The sequence below is a fragment of the Typha angustifolia genome, chromosome 15 (assembly GCF_048772165.1).
Source record: "Typha angustifolia cultivar Huaian chromosome 15, ASM4877216v1, whole genome shotgun sequence".
NCBI lineage: Eukaryota > Viridiplantae > Streptophyta > Magnoliopsida > Poales > Typhaceae > Typha > Typha angustifolia.
The window spans coordinates 21027681-21049971 of NC_133253.1; the positions used below are offsets into that span (position 1 = coordinate 21027681).

Consider the following 22291-nt stretch of genomic DNA (forward strand, 5'->3'; position numbering starts at 1 on the left):
GCTGGCTTGATTATTTTGACAGCTCTAATTACCTTTTAGCTATTGTTAGATGGTAGTATATTGCAACATGCACATTGTGGAGAATACTGCAATATAACCAAAAGATTTTGATTTGGAGGAAGAACTTAGGAAGCTGTTAGATAACTTTCTTCCATCAAAGAGAAGGGGACTGGATCCTATTTTGATATTTCAATAAGTTGTAACTATTCAACAACAATCAAAATGCCCTTCTAAATTTACTGAAGAACCTTTAACAATCTGCTACAGCCATATATGCTTCTAGTTTTTTAGGTAACCTGGTATGGCCTGAGATTCATTCAACAACTCAAAGAGATAACTAGCTTGAATTTCTCTCTGCTGCTTTGAGAAAATATATTCCCACTTGCAGCTGGTTATCTAAACTACAACCAAGCAATAATGACACAAATGTACAAGCAGAGGTAGATGAGAAACAAAATTATGATACAACATAAAAAATTAAAAAATTAACATTATGCTAGCTTTTTATAGAATTCTTTTGGTTTTCAATGCGAAGATGATCCTTGGCTTCTCCCAGTATTCGTGCTTGAGGTGGAAACAGTGTTGTTGGCGTAGGAGGAAGAAGCCTGGGCAGAGGAGAAAGAGGCATGAGCAGAAGAGGAAGAGGCATGGGCATTGGAGGTGGTGGAGGTGTCCATATTGCTTGAAGATGATCCCATGGAGTAGTGGGAACCACGCTGTTCGTAAGCTCTTCGCCGGTACCTTGAACCAGGGATTCCTGGCCTACTGGGCTCCTCCAGTGTGCTTGGCTTTTTTGACAAGATAACCACCACTCTCTTCATGTCTGGACGCATCTTCGGATCAGCTTGAGTGCAAAGAAGCCCAATGTGCACACACATCGCAACTTGCTCTGGAACTGCAGTTGACCTAAGTGCGGAATCCATCATGTCCAGAGTCTGGCCCTTCTTGTAGAGCTTCCAAGCCTGTGACATGATTCCATTGAATTAGGCTTGAAAGAAATTTTGGATATATTACTAGTTAATAAATTATAATGGGGTTCCAGGAACAATAACAGGGAAGAATGCTGGACTGCATATCTAATGACCAAGAAAATTTAAACAGCAGGAAAAACTGGAGAGGCAGATAGATATATGCTAGATATATACGAAAAATGACTATATGGTAGTTGTGGAGCTTACTGTTATTCTTTCATATGCAATCAAAATTTTAGAATAGCATGTGTACTCTTTCAGTGAAGTGGAAATGATATTTCAGCTCTTGTAGGCATAGTTGGCTGTTCATATTTGGCAGCAAATTAATTAATATTGTGCAATATACTATTTTATTAATTAATTAGGTGCATGTGTTTATCTTTAGATGCCAAACTGCATTTTTAAACCTGATTAGTCAATGTCAAATCCTCACGATTTTCTCAAAAACATATAACTGACTTATTTGAAAGGAACTAATTGTGGTGTTTGATGCAAATGCACCTTTATTCCATTGGAATAGTAAAACTGGTGTTGCCTGTACTTAGAAGATATCAAGCAACTAATTTTAATCTATTTGTTGTGCTAACCTGATTCTGACTATTTGTTCCTATCAACATTATGATAGAAATACTTTTAAGCACCCATACATTTATAAAGCATCAGTTACTTTAACAAATGGCCCGTTGAGTGAAAAAAGAACACTATTGTATAAATTGCTCCAATGAACAGAATATCCGTACTGATATAGGAGAGTAGCACTGTAGCAGATAAAAAAAACACCGGTGAGAGGCCAAAAGTAGTCTATAGCTTTGTTCATGTACAACTTGAGCTAGTAGGTTTGAAACAGAATGTTAGAATTAATTGGAAAGCTAGCTTCAAGTCCTAAAAGTTCTATACTCAAGACTTCTACCAACTTCAGTTTTTTCAAGGCTGAACACAGGGTTTAGTGTCCTAAGAAGGGGTGTATAGCCATTTCCAATAAAGATTTTTTGAGAATTGAAATAAACAAAATGCCGTCCATGATATGTTTGAGTTTAGGTGTTTGAAATGTTCTCAAAACGGTTGTTGTATTAATGGCTTGCCGAATTAAAGAGGAGAAATAGACAAGTTAACATGATTTCAGATGACTTATAGCAGTCCGAAACTATTAATGTTGAGACTCAGAGAGCATAAATTTGATATTATCAAATGAACCAAGGAACGATCTCAAGTAGTGGCTATAATTGATTATCTAAGTATGCACCCATTGACCACACTTTCATCTGAAGGCCCATCTCTACATAGGATGTCACCAATCATCAATAGATATACTAAAATACTCTTTGTCTACCTAGAACTCAACAAAGCAGAATTCCCGGTTACAATGATTATAGGAAAGAAAGAATCAAATTCAAGAATATGATACCCGTAGTTGAACCTTCAAGCATTTCGAACAATTGAAGTAAAGCAAGGCAATAGAAAGGTCAGAACTCCTCATAAATCCTTAGGCAGAAGAGTAACAGAGTCGGAAAAAGACTTACCCATTCGAGGAGGCTTAGGGCGTCAGTGTCCGGGGGCGGCATGAAGGAGGAGTTCTTGCAGCCGGAGACGACCTCGAGGAGGAGGACGCCAAAGCTGAACACGTCAGCTTTGGTGGAGAGCGACCCGTGCATGAGGTACTCAGGGGCCATGTAGCCGTTGGTCCCGGCGATGCGGGTTTGAACGTGGGTCTGCTCCTCCGGGAAGAGCCGGGCCATCCCGAAGTCGGCGATCTTCGGAACCCACCTCTCGTCCAATAGGATGTTGCTGGCCTTGATGTCCCGGTGGATGATGGGCGTATGCGCGTCCTCGTGCAGATACAACAGCCCCCGCGCCACCCCGACGATTACGTCGTACCTCCGATGCCAGTCCAACACAGCACGCCTCGCACTCGATCCTCCTGCTGCCACATGTACCACAGGAAAATGAGACGAAAGTACGCTATCTGATGTCATCATTACAGATCATCTACGCAATTAATTACTCGCGTTATAAGTGAGCACGGAACTGTAAGATGAGGACTTGGTCTAGATACGTGATCTCATTGGATCGATGCGGCAAGGGTAATCCAAGAATTATTCTAATTTACAGACGAGGAAGTCTAAGTCCAAGTTTAGTATTGACTCGTGTAGGGTCCTGTACTCCACCCTCGATGGGAATTTATGTGGGAAGGAGATAGAAAGAAAGCAACGGTGGAGGTAAGCCAGATTCCTCCGTGGGAACACGAGAAAGCCCCACGTTGGATATGCAATAATATCTGTACTACCGGGCACGCCGTTCTGACCACTCCTTTTTTCTCTATAAAATATGCAGTAATGTCAACTTCAAGTGAGAAACGAAATATTATTATAAAAATTAGTCGTTTAACCTAACGCCCATCTATAATCCAAATAGACTACCGACGCAGGTATCAACGTGGCACATAGGGATTGGAAAGGAGCAGCGAATGTCGAACCAACATAGATCATCGAACAAAATATAATTTCAAACCATCTTAGTAGAAGACTTGGCAGTCGGTGCGTTTGGCAAGTAATCTATCGCTGACTGCTTATCTTATCTTGGCAACAAATTATGTACTGCCAAGTATCCGAAATAGCCAATTCTTGCAGACTGAGCAGCAGACAATCTGCTCCAGCTCCTCCAGCTTACCTTTTGATTTCCATCAACTTTATAAAACAAAATACAAAGTTGAAATTGACTAATTAGCGTAGAATACGAAGAGAGAGGCGAAATGGGTGGGGGGAGGGAGGTGGCGGCTATGTGGCTATGTGTGGAAGATGATTAGCCTTTTATCTAACACAGAGAAATTAATAATGCCAACAATTGGGGGGGATGGCAGACATACCGCCGGAGACGAAAAGAAGCTTGTCGAGGCTCTCGTTTGGGACGTACTCGTAGACGAGGAGCTTGTCATCCCCATATGCACAATAGCCGTAAAGGTTCACCACGTTCTTATGCTGCACCCGCGAGAGCAGCATCGCCTCATTCGTGAACTCCTTCGCCCCCTGCCGCGACCCCACCCCGAGCCGCTTCACCGCCACCTCTCTCCCGTCCTCCAATCGTCCCTAATCCAATCAAGTCCGATCAGCACCGTCAATTTCGCTTCAAACTCCTCGATTTTTCACTCAACTTTTACTAATTTCCAATCTTACCTTAAAGACCGGCCCGAATCCGCCCTCCCCGAGCTTATTCTTCGCGCTAAAGTTTCGCGTGGCGGCGACCAGCGTCTCGTAGCGGAACATCTTCTGTTCCTTCGCCGCGATCACGGCTAAGTCCTCCTCCTCCTTCTGCCCCCCTGCTTCCGTAGCAACCCCAAATTAGACCGTGGAAGAAGCACGATCTCGATTAAAGGAAGTAGACTCGACTCACCTCGACCTCGGTTGCTCGACCATGGCTTCATGAGTCCCTCAAGAAACTTTCGCGGATTCGTCATCAGCGAGTAAAAGAGAGAGAAGATTGATGTGGTCTAGGATTTGGGGTAAAGTAGACGGCGGGCTAACTGGCAACCCATAGCTTGGGTGGATTTCCCTTATTTGCCCCCTTTATATAAGATTTTGGACATCTCTCTACCTTTCTTCTGCCGCCCCACGCGTCCACCACAGGACCGTGTTGACGGACGCCTCAACAGTACACCTTTCTATGTTTTCGAACTCGGACGGAGTCGTCCCTCGTAGGATCGCGATACGCATTGCCGATAAAACAAAAAACGAGACATTTTGACTTTTATCCTACTGTACTCTTTCTCGCTCGTTCTGACTCTTTAAATATATATTATATTTACATTATAATTCAGTGAGCAATTTGATAATTTAGAAAAGCTCACATAAAATAGATGAGGTGCTCTAATTTTCTTATTCTAACTAACAACTAGGATAAAGATATTCAAGTAAGTCCAAGAAATCTATCCTCAATAACCTCCTTTATTTCAATATCAGCACATAGTATTCTAGACAGCTCAGTCCGAATAATCTAATTGAGGTGATCAATTTGAAGGTTTCTTTTTCAACCTAAACGGAACAAGGGAATCAAATTAGTTCATTTTGTGGTTTTAATAAGTTGTGAGCCTATACCTTATGCCTATGAGCACAAGCTCAAGAAGCAGTTGACAAATTAACACTACTGGAAGAAGGGAAAGAGAGAAGAGAAGACACATGAAGATAAATTTAGAGATCCACGAATTAAAATTAACTTCAATACAAACCAGAGACTCATAGCAGGGATGAGACTAGACTGGTGGTAAAAACAGGTCAGGATTTTTACATTCGAAACGGTCCGGATAAAGATTAGATATCTCTATCCATCTCGAGTATAGAATGATATTAGAAAAAAAATTATTCAATACGATCAAATAGAATGGGTTTGAATTCCAATAGCTCATATGTATTTATTGCATAAATATATCTAATTAACTACATCGAAGTTATGATTTACCAAACCAGATTTAATAGATCCGATTCCAATCGATCCGCTGACGCAACTCAATCCCAACTCACAAAACTCCCCAAACTGTCCAATCTCAAGTCTCTTCAAGCTCCCAAAGTCAGTCTCCATATTATTCAACTCTCGAAAGTCCAAGCTGGCTCCATCCACCGCTTTCTCCGTCATCAATTACGATATGGTTGTGGACCATTTGTAGTCTATTAATTGTATTACTTTCTTTACAGTTGACAAACTTGTAATAAAATTATCTAAGCTATCATTTTCTACTATGCCTAGTAGTACTTCTCTCTTCCTATATACTTTAACTAAGAAAGAAAGTTCTTGCCACGAAAAAAATCACACATTGCTTGATGATTTTATCATAGTATTTATATATATATATATATGACCATACATTTACTAATTCTACTTCGAATTCTAACATCCAAATTCCAATGTAGATAACTATTGGTGACTAATTATAAAAAAAATTGAAAGTAAATCCCATCGAAACAATCTAAGTAAGACGAGATCCCTGACAGAAATCATATAAAATTAGGACCAATAGAAAAGCAACGAAAACCCTAAGCGACGAGATTAATCGAGAACAAGAAGGGGAAAGAAGAAGATACCACGCTCGATGTCCGCGAGGATTAGATCCAAAAGTTCCTCCTCGGGAGTAGATTGGTACGACCGCTTGATCGGTCCTCTTCATTCTGCTGAGGTTTGCTCAGGTCAAGGATCAAGCGAACAAGTGAGGAATGGGGGAGAAGGAGAAGGAAGCGTGCGCCGGAGGAGAGAAAGCGACGAAATATGAAGAGGAAGTCTTTAAGTTCATAATGAACTACCAGGATGCAAGCCCAATTATTTCAGCCTGGCCCAATCGCAGACGGGCACGTGGGCCGTTTTCCTACTCCTGGTGGTACCTTTTTCCTTTCAGATTGTTAGGTACTTGCCAATACACTTTTAATTAACACATTCTTTCGCTATAATATAAATTGTCTATACCGGTTTGAAAGCTATCTAATGCTACTTAGATTTTATAATACGACCATAATAATCATCTGTTAGGACTACTCTATAAATATATATTTATAAATAAATAAAACTAATTATCATGGCAAGAATCATTCTCCTTATTCCTTCTATCTTTTGTTTAAGGAGATGGACAGATAACGGTCTTCTTAATCAAAGTGATACTGCACCAGAGAGGACGACGTCCTCCAAGCTCTCATCCAGTGATAAAAGGAGATGGCATTAACTGTGCTACTCCTGTCACGCTTTCTCACCCGTTGGCCATTGCTATTATATATATACAGAATTATAGAGGGATACAAAAGCAGAAAACCTAATTAAAAAATAAGAGCATTCTGCATCTTCAATTTATCATATATGTTCAGATTCATCGGCCATTATGCTAGAATAATTCATTGATTTCTAGAATAAGGTAGTCTCATAAAAAAAATGGAAGGATAAAACAATGGCTAACTAATATAAGTCTTACATTTAGCTTATAATAATAGATAACATCATAAATGGAACACAGTATTAAGCTCGGGGGCACATTAAAATATAAAAAATAAAGCATCGCTCTAATAGATTCGTAAGTGCAGAGAGTCTCGAGTCAGTCTACAACTTCAGTCAAGCTAGCAGTCTAATATACAACCTTATAAATTCTTAAAGTTATGAATTTCTACGATCTCCAACCAATAACAAATAAAAAGTGAAAAAGAAACCTACAACACACTAACCCTATAGTGGAGCGATGGCTAAAAAAATTACATCGAGCCACCCAACCACATTATGAAATAATAAATACTCATAAGCCCAATTAAATATCACTTAATAATATGACTTATATATCTCACGATTACTTTTGTTCACATATTTAGATCAATTAATAAAAAAAATCTAAATTTATAAAATTCTAACATTGATTGCAAGAGGTTGTAAGAGAAATGATGTAAGGTGAAAATGGAGAAGTTATCTGATCAATGCCGGGAACACAAGCTACAACAAAGCATAGGAAAAGTGAGGAATGATGAGGGCGGTGGGATAACATCAATTAAAGTGCATTTCACAAATGTAAGCAAAAGTGAGAGTCAATGATGAGTTCCTAAGAATCAAAAGGAAAAGAGGTCATTCTAAGAATCAAAAGAAAAAGAGGTCATTTTATGGTATAAACCCAACATTATAATAATATAGAGGCAACAATGGATCATAATAAATAAATAATAAATGAAAGATACCGGGCATAGAGAGAGCACTCTACCTTTCCCAAAAGCTCTCCCACCAAAACCAATGGAGCAACAGAATGACGTAAGGCAATACAGCAAGAAATAATGCATGGGCTGAGGAGCTGCACAAAGTGGCAGCAAAGGCCACATATGACGAGTAGAGTTAGAGCCATTGGAGTAAAGAGTCGACATGATGGAGAATGAGATGGGGCTACTAAATAAAAAAGACATACAGAGATTTAAGAGATAGAATAGGGTTGAGTCAAATTGAAACACACTATGGAATTCTGTGGCCTCGATATCTCAAAGCTGTAACAACAACAAAAAGGAGATAATAGAAAGAAAGATAGTAGAAAAGGACAGGTAAGAAAAAGGGCATGAAAGGATAGTAAATAAAATCATTAGGAAGGAAAAAACCTCTCCCCAAGGCTCCAAAAAGAGGAGAGAAAGAGATAATTGAACCCTAGTAGAGATAAGACTGATGCTTTAATTGAGTACTTTATGACGCATATCTATGTTTGTGTGTTAAATTACAAGGTTACATTAAAAGATGAAAATGTTTTTGGGGAGTTTTTGACCAAATAAGCTCTATTTTAAAATTTATTTATCAACATAAACAACACCTAAGCTTAAATACCAAAAGAGGTCTTATTTTACTATAGTCTTAACTAAAATGCTTAACTATTAAGTATTTTATGTATCTGAACAAAAAAAGAGCTTTACTAAATAATATAGAGTATTATCTAAAGTATTTTAATAATAAAAAAAAATGCTAACAAGATTAATGTTTTACTTTTAAATGAGTAAATCGCTTACTAATTAAATATTTTACTTAGCGCTAGAATAACATAGATCTCTTTTAAGTATTTAAATTTAGATATTATTTATTTTAATAAATAAATTTAAAATTAGATCTAGAATCGTTGAATGTAGCACATGATAGTTGTGGATTTAATTAAAGCTGTACCATTACCATGTGATTTGACTTAGTCGCCGAAGCTTACGTGGCCGCCAACGGAAGTTGCGTAACGCTTTTAAGAAGTCAAGAACGTTACGCGAACGCGGGGTTGGTCGTGGCCACGTTGTTCTTGCCGAATAACTATTCCGAATTATATCTGATAGAGATTTCAGATTTCTCCTCGTCCCAAGTTAGATAGGGATAAAAGAAAAGTTATCCCGCCTTTAATAAATAATAATTTTGCCTTCATAATATCTCTTTAACTAATATTTTATACTATATATATATATATATATGGTGAAAATATTTTAATGTAGACTCCGTATTTATGATAATATGTAAATAGGATGAATCAGTCAAACTATTGTTTGTCAACGACCCCAAACTAACTATGAGCGAGACAGTATAATATTTATCTATACATAAAATCGAGGGCCTTTTACATAATTGCCGGTGAATTTATTTAAAATATTATAATTATCATTAAAATCGTTTAACTCTTTCACGTGACAATTATGATATTATAAATATCTACTGTATATCAAATTAAGAAGAAAAAAAAAAGTTAAATTTTGATACTTTTTATTCCTATCCTAACAATCAATTAAATAGTGTTCTATTCCATCAAGCTTTCTTGATAATATATTCCTCCTTTTTAGTTTAATATTTTAACCCACAAGCATTTAATAAATCTCCAAAAGTCTTCTATTCTCTTGAGCGTAGGACAAGGTGGTCGAATTTTGGCTTTAATGAAAGCCGTACCGTGTGATACAAATCTTAATTTGACTTAATTAAAGAGTCAAGAAAGTTACATGGACGAGCTTGGCCTTTTTTTTTTCTTTTCTTTTTTAAATTTCGATCATCTCTATCTGGATAAGTATTCGGGAAAAAAGATAGAGACTTCTCTCCCTCCCTCCCTCCCTCCTCACTCGTCCTAAATTAGGCAGGGAGAAAGGTTTTATCGTAACACTGCTTATAATACCAATCCGGTATTCATAATTCATTGTGATAAGGAATTTATAGTTTCTCGTACTAATTACTGACGAGTCAACGCATAACACTAAATTAAGGTTGACCAGATAACTGATGACGTCAAAATAAAGGTGGTAATCAATTGGCTGGGGGCACGTAGAATAAACCCACCGAATTGTGTTTTGGATATGTTTTTCTTTTAATATTTTTCATCTGATATTATCCTTTTAGTTCTATTCTACACAGTAGTCTAAGATGGCAGACTGGAAAAGCTCAAACCAAAGCAACTTTCTAACTACTGCCACGTTTGCTAGCTGGATATATAAATTAATTCTTGCTGTTTTATTATTATTATTATTATCTTTTTCTTAAGAGAGGTTAATGGTGTCCTGATTAAATAAATGTCATTGTAATTTGAATTTAAAAGTACGTATACAACATGAGTTCTTTTAAAGTTTTATAGCGATTTAATACTTGGCTGTTACTGTAAATAAAATTAAAAAAAGGGAAAAAAGAAGAAAAGAAATACAATTAGCTCAACTCGCATGGATTCTAGCAAGCTAGCTAATAAATACTTTTGTCCTCTCCCACTCCGATATCCATCATTCCCCCTTTGAATCAATCATCACATCCATTGCCTTCCTGGAAGCCGACTTATTACTTATTCAAATACATCCATACTTGTCAAAGTCATAATTTGTAGGTAAGCAATACTAAAAAATACATTACTTTCACATGGTCAGGCTGCTATAAATAGATCCATTCTCTTATCCAGATTGGTATCTCCTCACTAGTGTCTAACTAAGTTATCTCTAACCTTCCAGCCATGAATGCCAACAAGTCCTTCGAGCCGGCGACCGGGGTTCCGGTGCCTCCCCATCACCATGCATACGGTGGCCAATCTCAAGCCTGGACGACGGGCCTTTGCGACTGCACTGATGACTGTGGAAACTGTACGTAAGATCGATGCTAGCTTAATTAATTACTCTTCTGTCTCTTTGCATGTCTGTTTCATTTACGCGGTGCTCTAATATTACAACAGGCTGCATGACTTTCTGGTGCCCATGCGTGACATTTGGCCGGATCGCCGAAGTCGTCGACAAAGGCACAACATGTAAGCTGCATGTTTAATTCAATATTTACTATCCAGAAAAGAATAGCTCTGATGTTGTTGTATTGGATACCATTAGAAAGGTCTAATTTGATTGTAAAATAATTAGCCTGCGGGACGAGCGGAGCTCTTTATGGGCTAATACTGGCGTTGACGGGGTGCCAGTGGATATACTCGTGCATGTACAGATCCAAACTCCGGGCGCAGTACAACCTTCCTGAATCCCCCTGCGCTGACTGCTGCGTTCACTTCTGCTGTGAATGCTGCGCACTTTGCCAACAGTACAGGGAGCTCAAGAACCGTGGATTCGATATGACCATAGGTATCTGTCTCTCTCTCTTTTATGAATTTATAGAGTTTTAATTACTCTCTGCAATAAGAGTACTGAAATATGTTCAATTTAAGGAGATCGCATGGCTGAATTGGTTTTGGTGGTGACTTGCAGGGTGGCAACTAAACATGGAGAGGCAGGGAGCTGCGGCGGCTACTCAGCCGCCGTTCATGCAAGGAATGGGACGTTGAACAAAAGCAAAAAGATTGGAAGGCTTAAACTTCCGATAATGATCTATGCTATCTCAAGTCAATCGATTGATTCTCGCTTGCTAGTGTGATTAATATGTTTCTAGATTCTCATTTGATGTTGGTACGTGTTGATGAATAAATCGATGTTATGGTTCAGGATCTCCAAGGCTTTTTATAATTGAAGTGTAAATTTTCTAAATAAATTTATCGTGGTTGTTTTAAAGGCACTGCCATGAACTCTATCGCTCATTTTAAGTAGGTGTGACGAGTGATTTACCACAGTCAATGTAGACTATTCGGCATTTGTATCTACAGACGACGGTACAGCTTACTTAATCTATGAACTTCAACTGAAAAACAAATATATAGCTTACACCGGAAGCTACGTGCTCTGACAACTTGGCTTGGCTGTTCATGTACCCAATTATGACAGTCCATTAGTTGACTTAACAAGTTTTATTCAAATAAAAGATCAAAATGTCAATGTCAGTGCCGCCCTCCGCTAGGATTGGGGAGCCCTTTTTTTTATTTTTTTTATTTTTTTGGGTGGTCTTCTTTAAAATATCGATTGGTGCCTTATCACCGTCTTCTTCGATGAACTTTCACAACTGAATTGATAGACATTACCATTGATACCAGAAGGAAGAAGAAAGATGAATGAGATGATTGAGAAATTCTAAGGGATGGATTTTTCACACCTTTCAGTTTCACACGTAATAAGAATAAGAACTGAATCGATATTTTATTAAAACCTCCCTCAAGGATCACAACCCAGTAAGCTTTATCGTCACAAATCCATTAATTGTGACATGAGCTTCTACACATTCAGAACCATATTAACGTAATTATATTTCTAAATCTCAAAAATATATTTAAACTTATAGATCACTTAAGCGGGCTTAACATTAATGACAGACTAATATATATTTTATTAAACATATAAGCACATTAATCAAATTATTAACACAAAACACTATAAAGTTACAACTTAATTTGCACTAAGATCTGCATGCTAGAATTTAGATGACACAACTTTCTAGTTGAGACTTGAGCAGTAAAAGCTAATGGGTTAATAGAAGAACACCCTCGTATTAATTATCACTTTATCCTATTTTCTTAAATAAATGTCATCATTCTTCCTCGACCTATTCGCATTTAAGACAAACACCCTCATGTCCATTTTAATAGGAAAATGAATGCACTGAATACATTCAGTATAAAAGAGAGGTATCTATTTGCCAATATGTCTAGTAAATGGAGCATGCGTGGACTATACATAATAAACAAGCGGATGCCGATAAGGGGTGATGGATTATAGTAATACAAATACAAACATATTAATTTATTAAATAGTTTAAAAACTGTAATCACAAATATAATTTATTTATTAAATAGGTTATATGGATTATAAATAAATTATCATAACACATCTTATTTAAATTTATATAAGTTATTTGAATTATAAACTAGTTCATTTACATTATAAATATACTTTTGTTCATGTTGTAAATAGAGAATTTAAATGATAAAAGTGTTTATTCGAGTCTTATTGTGTCATAAGTGGATTGTATTGATGGATCTGATCTCAAACTGGGCTAAACACGTTAATGCAATAAACATAAATGCGGCCCAATTATTTATCAGGTCAGATGAATTGACCGATTTACAACTCAAAGTAGGTTAAGGTAATTTTAAATCTATTTAAAAGTCAAATTATTGTATTAAATTACTATGTCACATCTACCCATATTTTTTAATTTTATTCTTGTCTTTTCTTCTGCAGTTCTCTTTATTTTATTATTTTAGAAAGACCAGACGAGGATTAGTCAAGAGGTCCACTTATTTTTTTTCTCTATGCTACTTATTATTCCAAGATAAACAAGTGGAAATAAAGGTGCCAGCTTAACACATGCCCTACAATATAAATATCTCTCCAATATCATCCACTCGTTCACGAAGCCAGCCAAAAGATAATTGTATTTAAGTTATTTAGCAACTAAATAAATACATGCATTCATACTATTCAAAGTCGTCAGGTCAACCTAGATGAACTTCACATATGAATATCTATATATATAACATATGTAGATCTGTATCTCACCACTAATATCTCTAAGTTCTAAACCTTAGAGTCATGTATCCTCCTAAGCCGTTTGAGCCGGCTACTCCGCCGGCGGCGGCGGTGACCGGCATTCCGATGCCGACCAATACCCGCTCACTCCATTCCTGGTCCACGGGGCTCTTCGAATGCACTGACGACTGTGGAAATTGTAAGATTCTCGGCTTAAACTTTATCTTCCTCTTTCTCTTCTGGTAAATACTGTAACACGTATAGTTCTATTGACAGGCTGCCTGACTTGCTGGTGTCCATGCGTTACATTTGGTAGGATCGCTGAAATAATCGACAAAGGCACAACGGGTATGTCGTTAAATTTTCTTGGCCTTCAATTTGCTCTCCAGTGGATGCCCTTTTTCCTACAAATTTTAACACGAATAATTTGTTTGCAAATGGATGAGCAGCGTGCGGTATGAGTGGAGCTCTGTACGCCGTATTGTTTACATTCACAGGATTCCAATGGATATATTCATGGATGTATAGATCCAAATTCCGAGCTCAATACGACTTAGTTGAAGTCCCCTGCTGCGATTGCTGCATTCACTTCTGCTGTGAGCGCTGCTCTCTCTGTCAACAGTACAGAGAGCTCAAGAACCATGGATTCGATATGGAATTAGGTCGCTCTAGAGCTCCCCTGAATACTTCGAAGAATATGACCAAAGTGAAGGATTAATTGGTGTTTGGTTGGTGTTTTTTGCAGGATGGCATATTAACTTGGAGCGGATGCCGAGGGCTACGTCTGCGACTAGGACTCAGCCGGCGGTCATGCAAGGAATGTATCGTGAAGGAAGTGAATAAAATTAGATGCAGGTCTTCAACTTCTGGACCCAAGAAAAAAAAAATGATGTTATTATAAGTCTATTTGTTGCATATATTGGGATTTGTTTCCTTTTGTTTGCTAAATAAACGATGTAATGCTCCTTGTTAGCTCCTAGTAAAATAACAAAAGCTACCACTATCATCAGGAAAGGTTAGTAGGGTATGAGAGATAACTATTCATAGGCTTATTTCTTCGTATATTTGTATTGGTCAAAGTTTACATCAATAAAGTATGCTAAGTGACTAGGAAATCGAGTAACTAATCTCAATTGTTTTATATAATCTAAAGACTTCGATTCCAAGTCCACGAAGCATACGGTCCACCGAAGTGGACGTGGTAACGGTGCCAGTTGACCTCAAAGCTAATTGGATGATCATTCTTTGCCATCGCACAGTGATTGCGAAAGTTGTGAGCTTAAGTTCCTCTTCTAATTTGCTTCCTTACTTACCCTCTTCTATTAAATTTTATCTTTTCCCTGCATACTTCACTTAGAATGGCTAATAAAGTATTGGTTATAGTTATTATTAGAATAAATATAAGAAAAATTATGAGAAGATGTTAACTTATAACTTCGAGTGGTTCAAAATATCTCGACCTCAAAGTGAAGATAACAATTTAAAATTTTAAAGTAGTCGACTGAGTTACTAATTGTACACCTCTTTGTACTCTTAACTATCTCCATTTCGGCTTAAACATGGGATCAGATAAAATACGTTATCGGAGTTGATATCCGGCTTGTGTTTGGGGCGACTATCAACCAAATAGTATTTTAGCCCAAGGTGAGGCACTCAGCCGATGACTTGTGCCATGTCAGACTAATCATATAACAAGGAAGAGAGGTTAAAATTCTTTCCAATATATAGGTTGGGCCAAAACATGAGCTCCATATCAAATCATCCTCAACAAGAAAGCTCAAACCCAATATCTCTGTAACAGGAGCATGTCGGCTAATCATAAGCTAATCATATGAGTTAAAAGTACTACTACTACTACCTACCAAGGCAGATTTTCCCATAAATCCCAAGATGGGCCTGGCTCAGTTTGTTTGGGCTTAGTCAGTCTATAGAGCCCAGTCGTAGCCCAAACGGAGTGCTAAAACTGAAAAAGTGGCATAGGCCAAGGCTAATTTTAGGCGGTTGCAGATATATATATATATATATATATATATATATATATTTGTGATTATGTGTGTGTATGGGTTCTGTTCGACTGGCAAAACCACAGGAAAGAGCGCAAATTCCAGCAGTGATCATCAAATAGCAAGATGCCAAAAAGAAATAAAGGCGTCCGTACCGATACGCCTGACAGCTCCTGAGATCGAGAGCGATTTGCTTTGCCTTGCAGGCTTGGCGTTGGCGAGCCGGAGCCGGAGCTGAGCCCGCCTTTCCTTCCCTTTACCCTTGTCATTGCTATTTTATTTCCGTTGCTATCCAATCTGGGTCGTAAGTTCGATCATTACTCCCCGGCTCTACATCCCATTTATTCCTATTTTTTTTCACACATCCAGATGCGCTGACGAAAAATATATATGCATGCTTGTATTCTATCAGCTCACCTCATTTACTAAATATATTGGGTTTTAATTTCTTGCAGTTGTTAAAGTTTTCCAATTTATTATATATCAGAGAAAATTAAATAACTATATATTTTTATCGTTTATAATATAGTTAAAATGGTACAAGTACTTTAGAAAATAGAGAGAATTATAAATGACACTTACATTTTAACTATATTATAAATAAAGCTTTCTAATTTTATTATATATTGGTAAAATCTCTCATTTGCTTAAAAAAATACTAAGCAATATTTTGAGTTAAATCTAATTTAAGAATTATCCTAGGGAATGATATGTAAAGTAGAATATTTTATCCGTTTTAAATTATACTTTTATTATTTTTTAAATTATTTTTATGTCACTCATCTAATCTGACATTATGAGATTCAATTTTTGGATGGGATTTTAGTATTTTCAAAATTTTAAATTAATCATATTTTGTTAGAAAAAGACAAAGATGAATTTTTATTTTTGCGTGTTTTATTGCTAGAAACTAAAGTTTAATAAAAAATATTAATTTAGTGAAATAAATCTTTTTGAAAAAGATTTAAAAAATTATTTTTGCTAGGTAAGAAAATCGTTTCTTTAACTTAATTTTATAGCTTTTTAGCAACTAAACATTCTCAAAATATAAATTATTTTATCCTAAAATAATATTGCATCAGCTAAATTTATCATCTCATTATTATTCATTCCTAAAATTTTAAGAGAGCTGCAGTGCTTCTCTATATTTTATCCTTTAACAAAAATTATCTTTACAAAAATATAAGTGCGACTATGATGCTTGAAAAACTACAACGTTTAAACAATTAATGAAAATAACGTTCAAATATAAATATCATTTATATAGTTTATGAAATGGAACAGAGAGTTTGATATTGATTAGCATCAAAGGTTAGTTCTCTAAAATAGAAAATTATTATCCAAATTTTCTAAACTGATCCAAATGTTGCTCTGTAATCCACTGGATACTACTGTATTCAAAATCTATGCTAGTTATTCTTAATTACGTGATACGATAAATGTTCATTTATTTTTCACAAATACCAACATTCTCCCCTCCCAAGATAAACGTGCATTTATTACAATAATTACGTGATACGATACGTGCCCCGGGACTCGATTCCTATAAAAGCCTGTGATAGATGGTCTGATAGATAGATTGATTGATAATCCCATTGATGGACACTTACTCTTCTCTCTCTTCCATTCTATAATACTGATCAATGTTACTCTCTCTCTCTCTCGGGTTATATCATGCAAACCTCTCCTATTGTTCTTCACACCCTTCTCACCTCTTCTTGTCTCCTCCTCCGGCAATGTACTCCCACTTCTTTCGGTATTTTAAGAAAATGACTACCATTTCCTTTTCTTTTATGTATAATTAACTTGTTTCCTTGCTAGAAATGTGGTTGGTTTGGTTGGTTCTTGTTGGGGATTCCCACGTTTTTTGTTGCTGTTCTTTGTTGCAGAGGAGAGCAGGGCCCAGCTGGATTCCACCTTGGGGATGCTGTCCCTGATCTCACTAGAAGTAATGTCAATCAGCTTTCTCTTGTTTTTTATGTTATATTTCACAGTAATAGCTTCTCATTTGGCTGCTGGAATGATCTGGGAAGGCCCATTGCTTAGCCCCAAGTCTTCTAGCAATCTCACTGCTGCTACTTCCTCTCCATTGCACTTGCATTTTGGGGGCCTAACTCACTCAGTAATCTCTATCTTGTTCCTTTCATATCTTTTGTTGTTTTTTGGTTTGTTTGATGTGGGTTTTAGCTAATGGGTCGTTGTGATTCTTGCGGCGATGATTGCAGAGCATGACAGCTTTAGACATGGCTGCTTCGACTGCAGGGATGGAGGCTGATGCGGCGCGATTCTCCTTCCCAAGAAACCAACTTGAGAACTGGGGTGATTCTGGAATGGTAGTCACGAGCCCCATCACTGATACATCCACAGATGTAGACAATGATGATAGAAATCAGATGGTATTAAAACTACTAGTATTTCGGTCGCTGCTCTGTTTTTAGGCCTCAAAACGGCATTCTGATGCTCTATTATGCTATTGGATTGAATACGTTTGATACTTAGATTGAAGGTGGTCAACAAGGGGCTGTTGTCTGTCTGGATTCTTCTGCTGTATCGCAGGAGAGAACAGGGGATCAAAGGGTTAGTTTTGTTTTTCATTCAGAGTTGATCAAAATAAGTGTGTTGTTGCTGCTAGATGCATTGATGGTTCTGTGGAATTATCAGCAGACGCTCCGTAGGCTTGCGCAGAATCGCGAGGCTGCAAGAAAAAGCCGCCTGAGAAAGAAGGCTAGTATTTTTGTTGATCCTTCTTTCCCCGCAGCATTGATGTTAATATATTGGTAGTTTCTGTATGCTTTATATGTCGTTCTGACCAAGATTTTAACTTGTCCAAGAAACTTCCACCGCCTCACACTTGCTTTTCGGAGTTTTATATGTAATTTTAACACATTTTTTACCAAAGTTATTGCGCAGAATCTAACAGATTCTTATTATTGACTGTTTTCTTCTTCTTTTTTTGTAGGCGTACGTTCAGCAACTAGAGAATAGCCGGGTGAAGCTGGTACAACTTGAGCAAGAGCTTCAAAGAGCAAGGCAACAGGTGTTGCAAGTGATGCTTTCCTTAAATTAGATCTTGCCTTACCAATTCCTTCTTCTTCTGAAGCAGGGAATTTATCATTTGTTTCCCTTTTGCAGGGTATTTTCATAGCAAGTGGATTATCGGGAGATCATGGTTATCCCGGAAATGGTTTGTCCTACGACTTGTTATATTATATTGTACTATGCTGTCTTCAGTATGACATAGTTCATTTTCATATATATATATATATATATATATATGGTTACTGCAACGGGTCATTTTATAGCAACTCACTTTGTTTCTTCTGCGTAAGCTAGTAATAGCCTTTGCAAGTCATTATCTCTCACCATCCTTTCATTCAGTGATTAGAATTTTAACTTTGTTACAAGTAATTTATATGATATCCCGGAGAAAGTAAACAGTTCCAAGCACAAAGACTTCTAGTCCTATGCTGCGTCGCCTTCTCATAATCAAGAATTGCTCCAGGAATTTTAACTTTCCGATGGGTATATGAAGTTGTTTACTGCACTCCCAATTGCTACGAGAAAGAAATGGCCGGCAACATACAAATTTAATGGGGGAAATATCAATGACGACATACAAGTTCTAGATATTAGTGGAGGATCACCTGAATGCTTGATTTGCCTTCTGCAAAGTTTAGCTATCCTGATTGAATTGCTTTGCATGATAATATTTGTAGGAGCCTTGGCGTTTGACATGGAATATGCTCGCTGGCTTGATGACCATCAGCATCAGATTAACGATCTAAGATCAGCTTTAAATTCTCAAGTGGGTGATGGTGAGCTGAGGGTTCTCGTCGATGCTGTGATGACACACTACGACGAAGTTTTTAAGCTCAAAGGCATAGGTACAAAGTCCGACGTATTTCACATGCTTTCAGGAATGTGGGCGACCCCAGTAGAGAGGTGTTTTATGTGGCTAGGAGGCTTCAGATCATCTGAACTTTTGAAGGTACTTGCAACACTGCTTCCCCTTTTCTTTCCGGTGGCCGACACATTGTCAATAATCAAAGTCATGGAAAATTCTGCAGCTACTCGCTGGCCACCTTGAACCATTAACAGATCAACAGTTGGTGGGTATATGTAATCTTCAACAATCATCTCAGCAGGCTGAGGATGCTTTATCTCAGGGAATGGAAGCTTTGCAGCAATCTCTGGCAGAAACTCTTGCCTCTGCTTCTCTTGGGCCATCTACTGGCTCTGACAATGTTGCAAATTACATGGGTCAGATGGCAATTGCTATGGGCAAGCTAGGCACCCTCGAGAATTTCCTCCGCCAGGTAAGAGATCACAATCAAACAACTAAAATCCACCTATGTGCGACTGTAATCTTTTGGAAAGTACTTGAATCCATGTTATGTTTGTGCTTAAAATTGTTCCCTCACTTCCATTTGTCTCTGTTGCAGGCTGATCTTTTACGTCAGCAGACACTGCAGCAAATGCATCGGATCTTAACTACTCGACAAGCAGCTCGAGCCTTGCTGGCCATCAGTGACTACTTCTCTCGCCTTCGAGCACTCAGCTCTTTATGGTTGGCACGCCCCAGGGATTAAAGAGCGCATCATGATTTAGACATATATATAGATGATGTGTTGTTGTATGCAGAGGAGAGTAATCTAATTTAGATGTAGACTGAATGCCGGAGATGTATTTTGTTTTGTTCACGACGGCAGCGAAGTGCCTGTTTGTACTTCTACCAGCAGTAGTTAGTGAATTACGTAGACCACAGTCTTGATTCACCTGTTGAGATGAAAGCATTCTAGCAGGCTCCTGAGGTTTATTATATGTACAGCACGAAATAATCGGGGCCAAAAGCACGAAAAGTTGCAAGCGAGAAACAGTATTTATATATCCTGAAAGATGTTAAAATATTTGTTGAAAGTTACTCCTTTAATTAGACCATAATATGTTGGTGTGAAATAAACCTATCCAAATTTAATTACTTGAACCATGCTAGGCTAGCTTAATGCATAAATTCTAGGCTTGAACTACATATATATGTATGTACCTGATTAATTTTGACAAAGGGTGGTCTTGGTCCCGGACTCCACGTCTTCCTTCGCCGCGAATAATCTTCCATTAATTTGGTGGAAAGAAACAAGAGAGAGCCAAAAAGCATTCAGCTTTTGAATGCCATGCTCAGAGATGTCGCAAATTCCAATGCCGATACGTCGGCTCTCTTAAAGCTCATTTACAAGGATTTGTCTACTTCTTCATATATTGTCTCAAATCCTATCAATATGAATTAATTTTTATCTTTGCCGTATGCAGTCCTATATTTGAAGAGAAATCAAGAACAAGATAGAGTCAATACTAGCTTCATTTGCTACCCCCGTGTTGGCATTTTAGCTGAGAGCATATCTGGAGGCCAACCTGAGATGATGCTGCTCTTTAGCCGAGGCACTTTACACTGCAGTAGCTAAAATGTAATTAATTTATTTTGCTGTTATCTTAATATTTACTAGCTTTCTTTGGATGGTGCAGCGTGCAGGTGTGAAGCTTTCTCCCGTTACCACGGACTTACGAGGATAAGTATAGCTTTACTCTTAAATAATGCGTCCAAATCTGACCAACCTTTGAACTCGAAAGCCAGCAGTCCGAACCCAAACCCAATTGGTAAAAGATCCAGCCTTCTGGGTCCATTAATGGCTCATGGGCCCAAAATTGTTCTCACTTCATAGATTTGGACTCCACATCCACAGAGAGAAGAGAGAGGAGAGAGGAGAGAGGAGAGAGAGGAGAGATGAACACAGACATAACGGCGTCGGTGAAACCGGAGTACCCGGTGGTTGACCGGAACCCGCCCTTCACCAAGACCGTCGCCAATTTTAGCACTCTCGACTACCTCCGCCTCGTTACTATCACAGGCGTCTCCGTCACCGTCGGATACCTCTCAGGTCTTGTCTTCTTCCTCCTCCCCCCCTCCGTTATATCTTCTTGGGTTAGGGTTTCTCATCGGCATGGTTGGGGTTGGTGCAGGAATCAAGCCCAACATTAGGGGGTCATCCATGGTGACGGGAGGGTTGATCGGGTTGATGGGCGGATTCATGTACGCGTATCAAAACTCGGCGGGTCGCCTCATGGTATTCTTTCCCAACGAGGCTGAGGTGGCTCGTTACAAGAACATGTAGATCGATCACACCGCTTGTAATGCTGATTTCTTCTTCTCTTCTTCCTTACCTATCTCGTTTTTGTCTGAATAAAGTTTGCCATTTGTCAAACTTATGATAATGTTGGTTTTGTTGTACACTTTTTGCTTGATCTGAGTGAGCTTCAGTTTCATGGTGTTCAGCACTGTTAAATAGCATGTTATCAATTAATTTCTGGCCTATTCTATCCTCTTTTTTTAAAGCTCTATCTTTTATCTTGTGTCGTGTAGCCAGGTAACAAGTTATGTCAATGTACCAAACATTACATTTATATATTGTGCTTGATGAACTCAAAATAATGGAGGGCCAATTAGATTATGAGATACAAAAGATTACATTTTTGTGATTATTGGAATTGACATGATCATTGAAAGGAAACACTAAATGTTGTGTTCTATCTCATTAGTCGTCCATTTTCTGTAACTCAGTATCTTGCCTTGCCAATTTAGTGGTGTTCATTTTGTGATGGTTCCTGCTTTATCCTTCTTCATAAAGTGTAGAAATTGTATGATTATGAAAGTGTGCCATGTTATATAGCAATTAGAGCTTAATTTCTTAAGAACAAGAGCAAGCAATAACTTCCTGTTCTTTGTGGAATCCTAACTTTGGATCATATGATCTGTATCTATCTGATTTCCTTGGGCATGAAATGTAGCTATGGTGGAAGGTTTGGCATAGTGGCCGTCCATTTTTGATGAACATCTACCTTGCTTTTGGGTTATTCTATTGTTGTTTCAAATCAATGCTTGTTTTTCTTGCTCCTTGATTCCATAAACTCTGCATTCACTCACAATTTTGTGTCCTTTTATCATCTCCTCTTATCT

At 37.8% G+C, this 22291-nt stretch overlaps 5 protein-coding genes across 9 annotated transcripts; 4 read left to right on the forward strand and 1 right to left on the reverse strand.

Annotated features, from left to right (window-relative positions):
• Nucleotides 1-197: 197 nt before the first annotated feature.
• On the reverse strand, nucleotides 198-5977 carry LOC140777969 (cysteine-rich receptor-like protein kinase 43). Of its 3 annotated transcripts, none has more exons than XM_073122431.1 (5): nucleotides 4359-5977; nucleotides 4142-4287; nucleotides 3835-4054; nucleotides 2492-2889; nucleotides 198-962 (listed from the first exon to the last, which is right to left on the reverse strand). In XM_073122431.1, exons 1-5 carry the CDS (start codon nucleotides 4420-4422, stop codon nucleotides 525-527), a joined length of 1266 nt encoding a protein of 421 aa, XP_072978532.1. In that variant the 5' UTR covers nucleotides 4423-5977; the 3' UTR covers nucleotides 198-524. The 3 variants fall into 3 exon arrangements, with proteins under 3 accessions (XP_072978532.1, XP_072978529.1, XP_072978530.1); XM_073122428.1 differs by having other exon boundaries at nucleotides 2492-2892; nucleotides 4359-5973; XM_073122429.1 differs by having other exon boundaries at nucleotides 2492-2892; nucleotides 4142-4284; nucleotides 4359-5966.
• Nucleotides 5978-10355: 4378 nt separating this feature from the next.
• On the forward strand, nucleotides 10356-11435 carry LOC140778706 (cell number regulator 2-like). The gene is made up of 4 exons (XM_073123543.1): nucleotides 10356-10528; nucleotides 10618-10689; nucleotides 10796-11008; nucleotides 11132-11435. Exons 1-4 carry the CDS (start codon nucleotides 10402-10404, stop codon nucleotides 11206-11208), a joined length of 489 nt encoding a protein of 162 aa, XP_072979644.1. The 5' UTR covers nucleotides 10356-10401; the 3' UTR covers nucleotides 11209-11435.
• A 1867-nt stretch (nucleotides 11436-13302) lies between these two features.
• On the forward strand, nucleotides 13303-14394 carry LOC140778364 (cell number regulator 10-like). The gene is made up of 4 exons (XM_073123037.1): nucleotides 13303-13478; nucleotides 13556-13627; nucleotides 13729-13941; nucleotides 14025-14394. The coding sequence occupies exons 1-4, from the start codon at nucleotides 13343-13345 to the stop codon at nucleotides 14120-14122; spliced, it is 519 nt and encodes a 172-aa protein (XP_072979138.1). The 5' UTR covers nucleotides 13303-13342; the 3' UTR covers nucleotides 14123-14394.
• A 1187-nt stretch (nucleotides 14395-15581) lies between these two features.
• LOC140778954 (transcription factor TGA2.3-like) lies at nucleotides 15582-20041 on the forward strand. 3 transcript variants are annotated; one of them, XM_073123868.1, is made up of 11 exons: nucleotides 15582-15586; nucleotides 17172-17230; nucleotides 17316-17404; nucleotides 17508-17678; nucleotides 17782-17859; nucleotides 17944-18006; nucleotides 18242-18319; nucleotides 18415-18466; nucleotides 18999-19270; nucleotides 19350-19598; nucleotides 19725-20041. In XM_073123868.1, exons 4-11 carry the CDS (start codon nucleotides 17511-17513, stop codon nucleotides 19869-19871), a joined length of 1107 nt encoding a protein of 368 aa, XP_072979969.1. In that variant the 5' UTR covers nucleotides 15582-15586; nucleotides 17172-17230; nucleotides 17316-17404; nucleotides 17508-17510; the 3' UTR covers nucleotides 19872-20041. The 3 variants fall into 3 exon arrangements, with proteins under 3 accessions (XP_072979969.1, XP_072979967.1, XP_072979968.1); XM_073123866.1 differs by lacking the exon at nucleotides 15582-15586 and adding an exon at nucleotides 16889-17038; XM_073123867.1 differs by lacking the exon at nucleotides 15582-15586 and adding an exon at nucleotides 16889-17038 and having other exon boundaries at nucleotides 17947-18006.
• A 956-nt stretch (nucleotides 20042-20997) lies between these two features.
• LOC140777202 (uncharacterized) lies at nucleotides 20998-21647 on the forward strand. Its single transcript, XM_073121150.1, has 2 exons — nucleotides 20998-21215; nucleotides 21298-21647. The coding sequence occupies exons 1-2, from the start codon at nucleotides 21062-21064 to the stop codon at nucleotides 21447-21449; spliced, it is 306 nt and encodes a 101-aa protein (XP_072977251.1). The 5' UTR covers nucleotides 20998-21061; the 3' UTR covers nucleotides 21450-21647.
• The last annotated feature ends 644 nt before the right edge of the window (nucleotides 21648-22291 follow it).